The sequence below is a fragment of the Fonsecaea monophora genome (genome assembly GCF_001642475.1).
Source record: "Fonsecaea monophora strain CBS 269.37 chromosome Unknown Scaff108, whole genome shotgun sequence".
In the NCBI taxonomy this organism is placed as follows: domain Eukaryota; kingdom Fungi; phylum Ascomycota; class Eurotiomycetes; order Chaetothyriales; family Herpotrichiellaceae; genus Fonsecaea; species Fonsecaea monophora.
The window spans coordinates 37,417-49,612 of NW_019174039.1; the positions used below are offsets into that span (position 1 = coordinate 37,417).

Below are 12,196 nucleotides of genomic sequence, written 5' to 3' on the forward strand. Positions count from 1 at the left end.
AAGCTCATGTTTGTCCAGCTCACCAACATATCTTTCTAGTCCCTGGTTCCTCTTGTGGTGAACGTGAAATCTCGCCCATTCAAGGCCGTCGCCAGAAGGTGATTTGTGACAGAGGCTTGCATGGTGAACGGCCATTGGTTGCCTCACCCTGATCTCCACCATACTGGCTGAGCTAGTCCTCTTGTGGTCATTCTCAATGACCCTCGTCAGCCTCATGAACAGCAGTTGCTCTTCTCAGTCTTATTTAACAGCTCAAGCTTGCTGTAGGATTTCTGCACCAGAATGTCTCTCGAATCAATCTCAATAAACCCTCTTGTCAGGGCATCACTGGTAAAGCCGGCAGAAAGCTATGGCTGACCTGACGCCATTTCGTTTCAAGCAACAGCACCCAAACGTGCCTTCCAAGAATCCGAGCCTTCCCAAGAAACAATGGGAAGAGTTAAAGCCCATGATATCAGGGCTTCTGCATGAAGGAGTCACCGTCTCAGAGATTCTTCGACAGCTTGACTCCCACCATGTTCACGTCACAAGGAGCCAGCTCACAACCCAGATGAACAAATGGGGACTGAACAGAGACAATGCCCAACTCCACCAAAGTGCAGATCGCTCGGCTCAAACTCTTCAAACGACTTGTCCAGACTCTACTGAAACGCAAGGTCTGGGCTCCAACATAGAAACTACGACGATCTGCGACCGTGGGTCCGTTACAGATTTGAAGACCTCGACCCTGGAACAATTCTCATCTTTAAATATCGATTCAGGCACCGACCATGTATCTGAGGCTATTGCTGCACATTCATCGCTCGGCGCAGGTCCAGGAAGTGCTCTAAACGCGGCTCCTGTTCTGGCTGTTACAAGGGACCCTCCATGTATCAATGACTTTATACATTCGGCCGTGCCCTATGAGCCATCCGCACAACTGGCTCAGACGCACAACTCAAAGTCTAAAGTGACGACCTATCCTACACTCTCTATGCCCTTCTACAGAGCGTCTAGCGCTATGTTATGGGAGCAACAACTAGCGAGCATACATCCATGTACCTTCCCAGGACGCTCCATCATCAGCAAGTTTGGTTACATGGCCACAATACTTTCCAATACAAGACACTTTGGAGAAGCTTTCGATATCTTATATCTCATTTCTTCTACACTTAATGACTGGATGGGGGAGAATATCTGGCTCAGTCGCTACTTTCTCCTCTTCGTCATAAGATGCGCTCGTTCTGCTTGTACTGTACAACAGGAGCTAGTCGCAGAAGCACTCGTCGAGCAGCTCAGTGATTGGGTGGAGAAGATGCAACAACACGTTGACCCCGGCTGCGCACAGTATATGCGAGACCTTCTTCAACTGGGCGTGGACGGGTCGGAGAGTGGAACATCAGAACAAACGGCCTATTGGATTGCTAGCTCTATGCTATCCAGCATGTGGCTTTACCTGTTTCCCACGAAAACCGGAGGAACGGAATTCCATCCCCGAGCCATCCTTGATTATCTCTACTTTTCTCCCCAAATCCAAGCGACGATGCTCGATGCTCTCTCTCTCGTTAGAGGAGGTGTGCGAGAGGCATATCGGCATCTCGAAATGCTCATTAAGGACAATATTAGTCTCTTTGACGAGTTTACATCTACTTGCTTTGTGCAAGCCCTGGTGTATCAGCTCCTCGAAGATCTCGCCTGCACTAATCCACTCTATTGGTCTGATAACTCAACTCCTGGCCAAGGCAACAAGCAGTTTTCAGAGCTTTTTTTGAGACAGGCTGTGGTGATATTGACCTTCCTTGTCGTTTCCCACTCTTCCCTGTCTTCACCCAGAAGTGTTTGTTTCCTTGAATCTGCGATTGCGGAACTTCAACAAACCTTGGAATCCGGCCCGGGGAGCAGTGACTATAGACAAGTGATTGATGAGTACCTGCAGTTGAGTTCAAGAAGGGTCGCAGAGGAACAACAGACAACTTCAACACCTTGGCTTGCTGTGGCAGTAGCCGGAGAAGTGGCAGGTCTAACGAGTCCGACACCAAAACTTGATGTCCTTGGCATATCAATCAAGCTGTTCAGGCAGCAAAGGGATTTCACAAGAGCGGATCCGATTCTTTATCCACAGTTTCAAGATGCTCCTCCCTGGGAGCCACAATCGCTGGCAATTGGGGACCGATCAGAGGTAGCAACTCTTGCTAAGTCTTTGACCCCGTCGACGAGCTCGTCGTTTAGGTTGTTCAAGTCCATCGGCTGTGGCAGCATTGCCTCTACTTCTGACCTATCGATGCGAACAGTATCTACAGGCATGTCACTAGGGGGGGTGGGCTGGCAGTTCAGCACGGTGACGGGCATGCCGTCGGATCCCTCAATCGTGTAAGCCATCTCCCTAGTATAAGGGTATCAAGCTCATTCCTTAAGGGAGACCAGCAACAACCCGATCCGTGTAGAAGCGAGAGTAGGATGAGTAGGTACAGATTTTACCTTGCATGGACATTGAATCGTTCGAAGGAGAACCACTGCTGGATATCTGGAGAGCAACAACGAGATGATGTGCTAAAGTGACAGAGGAATGGGAAGGTCAGTGGTGGAAGTGCTCTCTGCGGCACATTATGCTCGAACTGGAGCCTTTTGCTGGACAAGAATGGGACCATATAGATTTTAGTATGTTGAGGTTATTACACCTATGATGCAGATTTGTCATTACTTGATGCCTTCCGATTCCCTTCCAAACTCGTGGTTCATGAGGCACTGGCGAGGCTGCGATTTGTTGGAAAAACTTCATATCATTGGCTGAGGGTCAGCCTTGCGGCTTCTTGCCTCTTCCAACCCAATGCCGTCCGAAAGAGGAAACTCAGCCGCTGCGAATCAAATCCGGCATCTCAAAACTGGCGAGAGTCTCAACCTTTCAACACAACAGACCTCTAGAAGAAGTAGCTAGAAAAAAAATCAGCCCACCCCTTGTTGACCGAGCAAGCGTATTTAACACCCGGAGAACAGGAACGCGGGGCCCGTCTATTCGTCTCTTCTGGCTTCATCGACATTCGTACGGTTGGAAGAGAAGGCCAGGAATGATTTGAAGCGCCCAGTTCAAGCTACAACCCTGCACAAAGCACCCGAGACAGGGTACAGACGAGTCCGCCGTTCTTCCTCCGTCTTGGGGACCACGTTCACAGACCATTCCCGAGGACATTTGGAAACTAAACAGAATCTGACTATGACGACAACCGCAGCCTCCGTCACCGAGGCTTCAACCTACAACTCTTCCTCCGATGACACACTCTGCTGGACCTCCGCGCAGGAGTCGGCGCTCCTGCAAGCCATCATCCGGTGGAAACCGGTGGGGATGCACAAACATTTCCGCATGATCGCCATCCGAGACCACCTCGTGTCCAGCGGGGCCATCAACCCGGACGACAGCCACACGTCCACGGCGGGGATCTGGCGGAAACTGGCGAGTCTGTACGATCTCGAAAAGCTGGATGAGCGCGAAGACTCGATCATCTTTGACGGGTCCGGCGTGGGCGCTGCTGGCCTCGAGGCAGGGAACGGAGGCGGCAACGACGGCGGCGGAGGTGCCGGTGACGAGTCCCGCAGCGTCAGCAGCTCCAAGGACACGGAGTACTACTGGCGCGAGTTCGAGCTTCTCGGGGACGACTTTGGGGAGATGATGTGGGAGAGACGGCTTGCTCCCGACTCCGGGTCAAGTACCGAAAGCAGTTCCCTGACGCAGCCGTCCAGCCCGGAAGCCGAGTCCACAGCAACGCGGCGCGAGAGCACATTCGCCGACACGGACGAGCCGCGCAGCTCACCTGTGAGCGTCTCCGGGAGAGGGTCAGGGCGGGGCGGCCGAGGCCGCGGTTCTGGCCGCGGCAGGCTGTCCCGGCTACAGAACGAGCTGGAGACGGCGAAAAGCGAACGCGGCAGCGGCAGCCGGAGGACGAGCAAGGCGCCGAGTGTGGTGGAGCCGGACGGGGACCGAACCATGGAGGACGCGGCGGACGAGGACGCCGCCGACGAAGAGCAGGACGAGAGTGGAGCCGGCGAGGAGGGCGAGAGCGACGACCACGAGGAAGAGGAGGCCGAGCAGAAGCGGAGTGGGCCTGCGAAACGGGGGCGAGGCGGAGCACGCAGAGGGAGAGGCAGGAAACGGCGGCGATGAGCCTCTTATCGGGACCAAACAGGCATTGTGAAACTACTTTTCATTTGGAATGACAAGAGACGCCATGGCACGGATTGAATGACTAGGGACACCAGAGACTGGCGTTTGACGTGACCGCGAGAAGACGATGATTCCGCATTGGAACTGCTCTAAATCTGGGTATCAAACCCGATTGCGCGCTCCAGGCGCACTGGACAGCTTTAAATATCGCTAAGCTCCTCAGTGCCGGTGATAACTCCATCCTTCCCCCCCTTTTTCCCTTCACGAACCGTCCTTACGACGACGCCGCCGCCGCCGCCGCAGTGGCCTGCTGCCTCCCTCTGTCCTTGTCACTGCTTCTCGGTTTCTTGAAGCACCCAAAGCTGTTTCGACTCCCGTCCCTCAGTTTCTTCAACACGATCCGCATGTCGCCCAGTTCCTGCTGCAATCTCGCCCTGGCCTCGTTCGTCGTCCTCTTGTCCAACTCTGTGTATATCTGGCCTTGAATCTCCCCTGCCTTGGGCGTCGAATAGTTCGTCATGGTCTGGGCAATGAACTCCGTGTCGAGGGTCGCTTGCATCAAAGCGGGGAGGCTGTAAGTGTTTGGTTTGCGCTCTTTGAACCCCTCGAGCAGGGCTTGCGAGATGTTCTCGAGCATATAGGACAGAATCTCGCCCAGTAGTGGACTATTTGACCCCGTGGTGCTTGGGACAGTCGTAGAGACCTCCGTGTGGACCATCACGAGCCTCATTAGCGCAGCATAGACGTACGGTCTGACTTGATCTGGCTTTGGATTTGTAGGTACCCAACTTGGAGAGTTGATACCATCTTTAACGATTTGAGTCAAGTTCGCCACCATTGGTTTGGTGTATGAATGGAACAATTTGGCGTCAATTTGACCAAAAACATCCTTGATGGTCTTGGACTCTTCCGCTAGCTTCACAGAGAATGAAGATTCAAACAGTTGGATAAGAGCGGGCACATGCTCGTTCCGTAGTGCTTTCAGGTTCGACATAGTCAGGAGCATGCGAACGCTACGGCTGGAGGCGTTGATAGTGTCTTGCATCAGAGCTTCGCTCGGCGTAGCACCGACGGCAATTGAGTTGAGGCTTGTTACCAACACCCAGTCTTCCTCGTCTCCTTGGTTCGAAGCCTCGGTGTTTTCGAGCATGCCACTGGCCGTTTTGTAAATTGAGCTGACGAACTGGGTCCGGACCATTTGCAAAAGCTTCGATGGTGGTGGGGTGAGGATGTCGCGACCTCCTGGCTTGGTGGTAGTGTCGGAGAGATATAGCACTTGTTGCATACCCTGAAGTACTTTTCTCTCGAAAGCTTCGATATACATCGGCATGCGAGTCTGATCGCGTTTGTCAGGCGAGCGCACCCAGTCCTCCATTGACTTGCAGCTTTCGGCATCCTTGCTCCAGGCTTCACAGACGGCTCTCATACACCGCTCTCGAGCTCCTGCGATCATGGTCTTGATCTTATCAAACATGGCATTGTTTTTACTCACTGGACCCAACGCGACCATTTCGCCAGCACCGACCCCAACAAGGGCGAGGATCTGCTGCAGATAGTGCACGGCGCTCAGTGCGTTGGAATGAGGTGGCCAGAATGCATAGTCTTCCCAAGGCTCGCCTTTCTTGGCCGCCGCCGCAGGCAGATCTGTAGGATCAAGTCTGCCTATTCGGCCATCGGTGGGCGAAAACGCCGCTCCCATGTGAGGGGTTGTAGGTGTACCGGCAGATCCAGGTACTGGCGAGAACAGAGACGAGATGTCTTCAGCAGGCGGGTCGGCGAAAAGCGAAAAGACAGCATCCCTCAACTGGCTGACCAGTTCGGTGACGCCGCTTCGCAACCCGTTGACTTCCGATTCGGATAGTTGAAGATGCTTGCTGCTCTCACCTTCATACCCAGTGGGCAAACTTTTCTGTCTGCTGCCATCGATAAAAGACTGTGCTGTTTCCCAGAAGTCGACGATCTCTCCGAGCAGCCCGTTGGACAAAGACAGCAGCTTCGTAAAGTAGGTCAGTGTGCAGCTCCAGAAATCGATGACATCTTCGGTGTCGAGAGCTTCCGGCCGCTCTTTGGAGGCCTGTCTCAGAAACATCGCCACAGTCTCGGAGGTTGGACGTTCTCCAAGTGCCAGACGGCGGCGCAGGATCTCGATTTCAATCTTGGATCTCTCCACGACTGCAGCAATCTTGTTCTTCAAGAAGTCGTACCGGCTGAGGAGGTAAACCCAGATCGGGCTCTCCTCCACGCCTAGGTGTAACAAAACCGTGATGAGTTCCATATGCTCCTCTGCCTGGGACACCCCAGAATGTGGGAGAGCGGCCGAGGTGTTGGAGAGCTTGCGCCAAATGTCGCGTTTCAGTGCTTTTATTTGTTCATCCACACTTGACCACATTTTGCCGACAATGACAACCCGATAGACTTCATCATCTGAAAGTCCACGGCCGGTTTGCCTCACCTCTTCGCCGAAGGCTCGTGCCTCGGCGGCGTACTGACGAGCAGAATTGTATAACTCTACAATTCTGTCATAGTCTCTCTGGTTGATAGCTTCACTCAGAGACGAGCCCAGTTCAAAGATTGCCCTGTCTTTCTCCACCGCATTCAAGATAACTTTTAATTTCGCTTCACGTTCCTTTCCTCCCAGTGCAGGGCCCCAGACGTCCTCGGCCTTTTTGGAGACCTCCGACAGCGAGATTTTCATACCTTGCACGCCATAGTCTGTCTCCTTGCGTAATGCATTTTTGCTCGGGCGCTGAGGAGGTGTCACACCAGCCGCACTGCCACCGCTAATATTCCGAAAGTGGATGCCACTGACGCGACGAGAATGGCGGGGAGACGGGGGAGTATTAGCATGGGTATCAATGCCCTGGTTCCGCATTTCGGTATACACATTGTCGATGGTGGCTTTGGCGCGGACGAAGCGCTCAAAGTTGGTCTCCACCAAGGCTTTGAGTGGCGCCGATTGCTGGTCGATGGACCTGGCCAGATATTTGGATCCTTGTATCAGGTCTTCTGTGGTGTCATCGGAGTGAGTTGTCGACAGGAATAATTCTGGAGAAAAGGTTGTTGAGGAGAGCATGAACCTGTTTCTGTACCGTGTGTCATGTTCCGCTGGCAGGCCAAGGTTCGTCAACGAGGTCACCACGCTTGATGGCGCTCCCAAAGGATCTGGTTCATCTTTCTGCACCAGATTCGCCCTTCCCTCGACCGTTCTCTGGGATCCAGGGAGAAGACTCTTCCTCTCACTAGCGGTCCTCTCCAAGGCTGAATAACGGGAGCGAGACCGTCTGACGCCCGCGACATCCGGGTCCTCGTCATCGCTATCCAGCTCCGCCGGCCATTCTGTCGGAAACGGATTGGATATGTTGTAGTGATTCAATATGTCTCGTGTCTGGGCCATGGTGGACAGACTGAGGACGAGCCGTTTATTGATGTCTTGGAGACACGATTTATTGTTTGGACCACAAGGAGGCCCGAGCCACGAGATTATTGGAGGGAGATTTCTCGCAGTCACGTGCAGACTTACATAACTCCACTCTAGCTGCCCCCCCCTGCCGGCTGTGATGTAACTGGTACGTCCCTGGTCGATAAAACATTTCACAAGTAAAGCTCCACCACTCGAGCTCTGGCGCTATCTTTGCAAAGTATACGACTGCGCCAATTTCTCAACTCCGTTCCTCGCTCCATGTGGTGAACAGGATCCTTTGCTGAAGCTCTTTTGCTCTCGTTGCTCAGCAATTTCACCAATATTCGCCCACCATGATCGCTTCTCGAGCATTTGCTGCCCCAGCTCGCCAATGCCTGCGAAAAGCTTGCACGCAGCCAACATGGGCTCCCGCATACTTCCAGGTGACTGTCAGATGCTGCCAGAAGCTTCACAGTACCCATTTGACTGATTCTGGCTGTGTAGATCCAACCTAGACGCTACGCTTCGACTGCAGAAGCGGACAAAGTCGCCAAATTCAAGGGCACGAAAGGACCGGACGGAAACTACACCGTGACACTGATAGAAGGAGATGGCATTGGTCCCGAGATCTCACAGTCGGTCAAGGACATTTACAAAGCTGCAAAGGTGCCCATTGTGTGGGAGCCTGTCGATGTTACACCTCGCCTGAAGGACGGCCGGACGGTCATTCCTGACGAAGCCATCGACTCGGTCAAGAAGAACTACGTCGCGTTGAAGGGACCCCTCGCAACCCCCGTCGGCAAAGGCCATGTCTCTCTCAATCTTACCCTCCGACGAACCTTCAACCTGTTTGCCAATGTCCGCCCGTGCCGCAGTATAGAGGGCTACAAGACGCCTTACGACAACGTGGACACTGTGCTCATTCGAGAAAACACGGAGGGAGAATACTCGGGAATTGAGCATGTGGTGGTGGATGGCGTCGTGCAGTCCATCAAACTGATCACCCGCGCAGCCTCTGAGCGGGTCTTGAGATACGCTTTCCAGTACGCCCGGGATGTGAACAAGAAGAAGGTCCGTGTGGTGCACAAGGCGACCATCATGAAGATGTCCGATGGTCTCTTCCTCAGCACTGCAAGGGATGTCTCAAAGGATTTCCCTGATATCGAGTTCGACGCCGAACTCCTCGACAATGCTTGCTTGAAGATCACGACCGACCCTGGCCCATACTCCGACAAGGTTCTGGTTATGCCCAACCTTTACGGCGATATTCTTTCCGACATGTGCGCCGGCTTGATTGGTGGTTTGGGTCTCACTCCCTCAGGCAATATTGGTGACGAGTGCTCCATCTTCGAAGCCGTGCACGGTTCTGCTCCGGATATCGCAGGAAAAGGCCTTGCGAACCCCACTGCTCTTTTGTTGAGTAGTATTATGATGCTACGGCATATGGGATTGAACGAACACGCAGTCAAGATCGAGAACGCCATTTTCTCCACGTTGGCGGAAGGCAAGACCTTGACAGGAGATCTGGGTGGAAAGGCCAAGACACATGAGTACGCTGCCGCCATTATTGACCATTTGTAAGTATGCAGCTTCGGTAGGAGGCATACTTGGCTGCACGTCCTCGACGGTTTTGGAACACAGAGACGATCTCAGCGATCAAGTCGAGGCGCAGTGTATGCCGCCTTGAGCAAGTCATGTTAGGGTGGGATGGTAAAGGCCGGGGTGGATGCAGAAGCCTGAAGTCACTTTTTTTTCCGTACTTTGATTTGGTCTGATTGATGTATGATCTTACAAGTACCACGCTAGAGCGATCCGAGTCATGCAAATAACATGTATTGATTGAACAACAGCATGCGACCTTGCCTAATTGTGTGCGAGCCAGTCCATCAATTTGCACCACCTCTCAGTGGGAGCGCTATGTTGCCAATACAACAGAAAGCTCCGCTTTTGGTGAAGATACAAGGAGGTATTGTACAAGTACTGAACTCGGTCGCCGGCTGCTCGGTTGGCGGTCAGATACGGCCATTGTAGAGTGAGGCATTTTGACGCGCGAAAGTGGATGTGGCGGCAAAAGAAAATGTCCGGAAAGACCGGAAATCGATCCACGACTGGACCTGTTTTTGTACAAAGTCCAAGTGCTTGTATTACCTGCACCTGTACCAGTACCTGTTATGGTCACGACCACACGACGGGAAGTCCGGACAAGGCTATGTGTGTTGGAGGTTTCTCGATTTTGATGTTAGTATTTCCATTTTGGGAAATTGTCGGGAACCCGATCGAGCCAGCCTCAAGCGTCCACGGGCCCGACCCTGACGACTTCTCGTTCCCGCATCTCCTTGACTCGTCTTTCCTTCTCCAGACCCTTCTCCACCCCGCGCTTCTTTCTCATCAATTTGTCGAATCGCCCTCGCACCCCGAATTTGACCTTGGTAATCATGTCGCCAGCCTGTCCCTTGGTCAAATCCATCTCGGTCAGGGGCTCCTCCTCAGAAACTTCACGGAGTCGGTTAAGAAAGTCGAGTTGGCCCTTGGAGGCGGGTGATTTGCGCCAGGACGATGATGTCGCGATGAATACACGTTCAAACTTCTGAGCCGCGAACGTGTCGGCAGCATGCAAGGCGTCGCTGAGCGTTGCGGCGGTTGCCACAGTGCGAGGACGAGACCAGGGCGATTTGGAAGTCTCGGTTGGGGGAAGAGATTGTTTCCATATGACCATGTACGAGGCGTCAGTGGCCCTAGGATTAGAGTCGGATTTGGAGTAGGGAGTGTCGGTAGGGAGGCGGCGCTCAAGGGTTAGGATTCCACCTCTCGCCGCAAGAACATACTTGTAAGAATCGATCTGGACCCAGGCATTGGGGGATATGGCGCGCAGGTGTCGTTCGCCTGAAGTATCTTCGATAAGGTCGTGCACAGAGTCATAGTGGATGAAGTCGAGTTGATGATTGCCGGACACACCATCGGAATCGACAAGGTGGCTTGCTGCATTCGTAGAAACTTCTTTCTCGGTTCGGCTATCCTTCAACGCTTTCAAGTCGTCGACTTTGGCCGACCTCACCATCTCAGACGGGTCAAGGCCAAAAAGGGTCGGTACCGTCACGATACCAGTCTCAAGGGAAGCGACCATATCAATAACATGACAGTCCTTCTTGCCCGGGTACAATCTCATACCCCGACCAATCATCTGAACGAGCAGATTGCGGGATTTGGTTGGTCGCGCAAGCAGCACGCAGTCAATATTAGGCACATCGGTCCCTTCAGTAAAGACACCGCAATTTAGCAAGACAGGGAATTCGCGGTTCTTGAATGACTCAAGTCGTTCGCCACGTACGCTCTTCTTCGTATTGCCGGTGACAGATTGCGCATTGATGCCGTGTTTCCTGAATGTGGAGGTCAAGCTTGCCACATGGTTCAGATCGACGCAGAAGACCAAGGTCGATTTCCGGTCGCTGGCTTCATCCATCCACGCCCGAACGGTGATTTCGTTGGTGATTTCAGTATTGACGGCAGCCGAGAGCTGACCCGTCTGAAAGTCTCCATCCTTGCCACTTCGAACCCTTGAGAGATCTGCTTTCGACCTGACAGTCGTGAACATGACATCCGACAGCCACTTCTCGCCGATCATGTCGATGTAGTCTTTATGATAGACAATGTGGTCGATTGCTGTCCCCAACTTGAGGCCGTCGAAACGAGAGAAGGTAGCTGAGACGCCAACGAGGGCTGGACCAGTACTTGTTTGCTGTTCCAAGCCAAAATGCTGGAGGACTTGCAGGTACCCCGGAGCCACGATGTGATGGGCCTCGTCGACAAGGACGAGCTTGAATCTTTCGGGGCTGTATTTGCTCAGCCGCTCGCCAGAGACCATGCTCCGGACAGATGCCACCGTAATGTCTGCGGCACCTGAAGCGTGAATGTCTCCCATTTCAATGTCTATGCTCTTCTCAGGGTATGCTCTCTCGCAGTGACGTGCTGCCTGTTCCACCAGCTCTCGCCGATGAGCAAGGATAAGGGTCTGTTGGGCAGTTGGACTTGGTGGCTCGATTCGACTGATCAATTGCGTGAATATCACCTTGAGAAAGCAGCGTTAGCATTGCTCTGATGCATCCACCACTCCTGACATTGAGCGCACCGTCTTCCCACTTCCAGTAGCTAGTGATATGCCCAAGCGCCTGTGGCCCTTCTCCAGATATGACAGAATTGATTGAATGCATTCTTCCTGATATGCCCGTAGTTGTATCACCTCGTTACGAGCCGCTGGTGATGTATGGCCGACGACGGTCGCCAGCGACCGGCGTGCGAATGGTGAGATCGGCAGACATTTCGCTGGATGGCCAAGTGCGGAAAGCCATCTGAAGGCTATTACCATTATTTGGCACGGTGCATCGTGGGATAATTAATGACATTGGAGTGAAGGCCGTCGTAGACTTTGGGACTCTCTTAACCTGCCGCTTTACTCCACGGCGCACTTGGCCAGACTTGAGTCGTACAAAGGTTTCAATGGTTGTACGACGTATTCTAACCTCCGTCCAGAGCAACGATGTCTCAACTTGCAACCCTTGACCACCTCCACTTACCCTCAGCTAAGTTTCGATATCCAGATCGAGCACGGAGCACCTTCGATACCAACATCAAGCTATCGTCTTGACACTTTTGAGAAAATGCCC

General features: G+C 53.1%; 5 protein-coding genes across 5 annotated transcripts; 3 read left to right on the forward strand and 2 right to left on the reverse strand.

Moving 5' to 3' along the window:
• Positions 1-349: 349 nt before the first annotated feature.
• On the forward strand, positions 350-2,353 carry AYO21_10018 (hypothetical protein; the record flags this gene model as incomplete). Its single annotated transcript, XM_022659943.1, has 1 exon — positions 350-2,353. The coding sequence occupies one exon, from the start codon at positions 350-352 to the stop codon at positions 2,351-2,353; it is 2,004 nt and encodes a 667-aa protein (XP_022507736.1).
• An 837-nt stretch (positions 2,354-3,190) lies between these two features.
• On the forward strand, positions 3,191-4,135 carry AYO21_10019 (hypothetical protein; the record flags this gene model as incomplete). The annotated part of the gene is made up of 1 exon (XM_022659944.1): positions 3,191-4,135. One exon carries the CDS (start codon positions 3,191-3,193, stop codon positions 4,133-4,135), a length of 945 nt encoding a protein of 314 aa, XP_022507737.1.
• Positions 4,136-4,409: 274 nt separating this feature from the next.
• AYO21_10020 (hypothetical protein) lies at positions 4,410-7,529 on the reverse strand (the record flags this gene model as incomplete). Its single annotated transcript, XM_022659945.1, has 1 exon — positions 4,410-7,529. One exon carries the CDS (start codon positions 7,527-7,529, stop codon positions 4,410-4,412), a length of 3,120 nt encoding a protein of 1,039 aa, XP_022507738.1.
• Positions 7,530-7,888: 359 nt separating this feature from the next.
• AYO21_10021 (isocitrate dehydrogenase, NAD-dependent) lies at positions 7,889-9,116 on the forward strand (the record flags this gene model as incomplete). The annotated part of the gene is made up of 2 exons (XM_022659946.1): positions 7,889-7,978; positions 8,040-9,116. 2 exons carry the CDS (start codon positions 7,889-7,891, stop codon positions 9,114-9,116), a joined length of 1,167 nt encoding a protein of 388 aa, XP_022507739.1.
• A 706-nt stretch (positions 9,117-9,822) lies between these two features.
• On the reverse strand, positions 9,823-11,454 carry AYO21_10022 (hypothetical protein; the record flags this gene model as incomplete). The annotated part of the gene is made up of 1 exon (XM_022659947.1): positions 9,823-11,454. One exon carries the CDS (start codon positions 11,452-11,454, stop codon positions 9,823-9,825), a length of 1,632 nt encoding a protein of 543 aa, XP_022507740.1.
• Between the last annotated feature and the right edge of the window lie 742 nt (positions 11,455-12,196).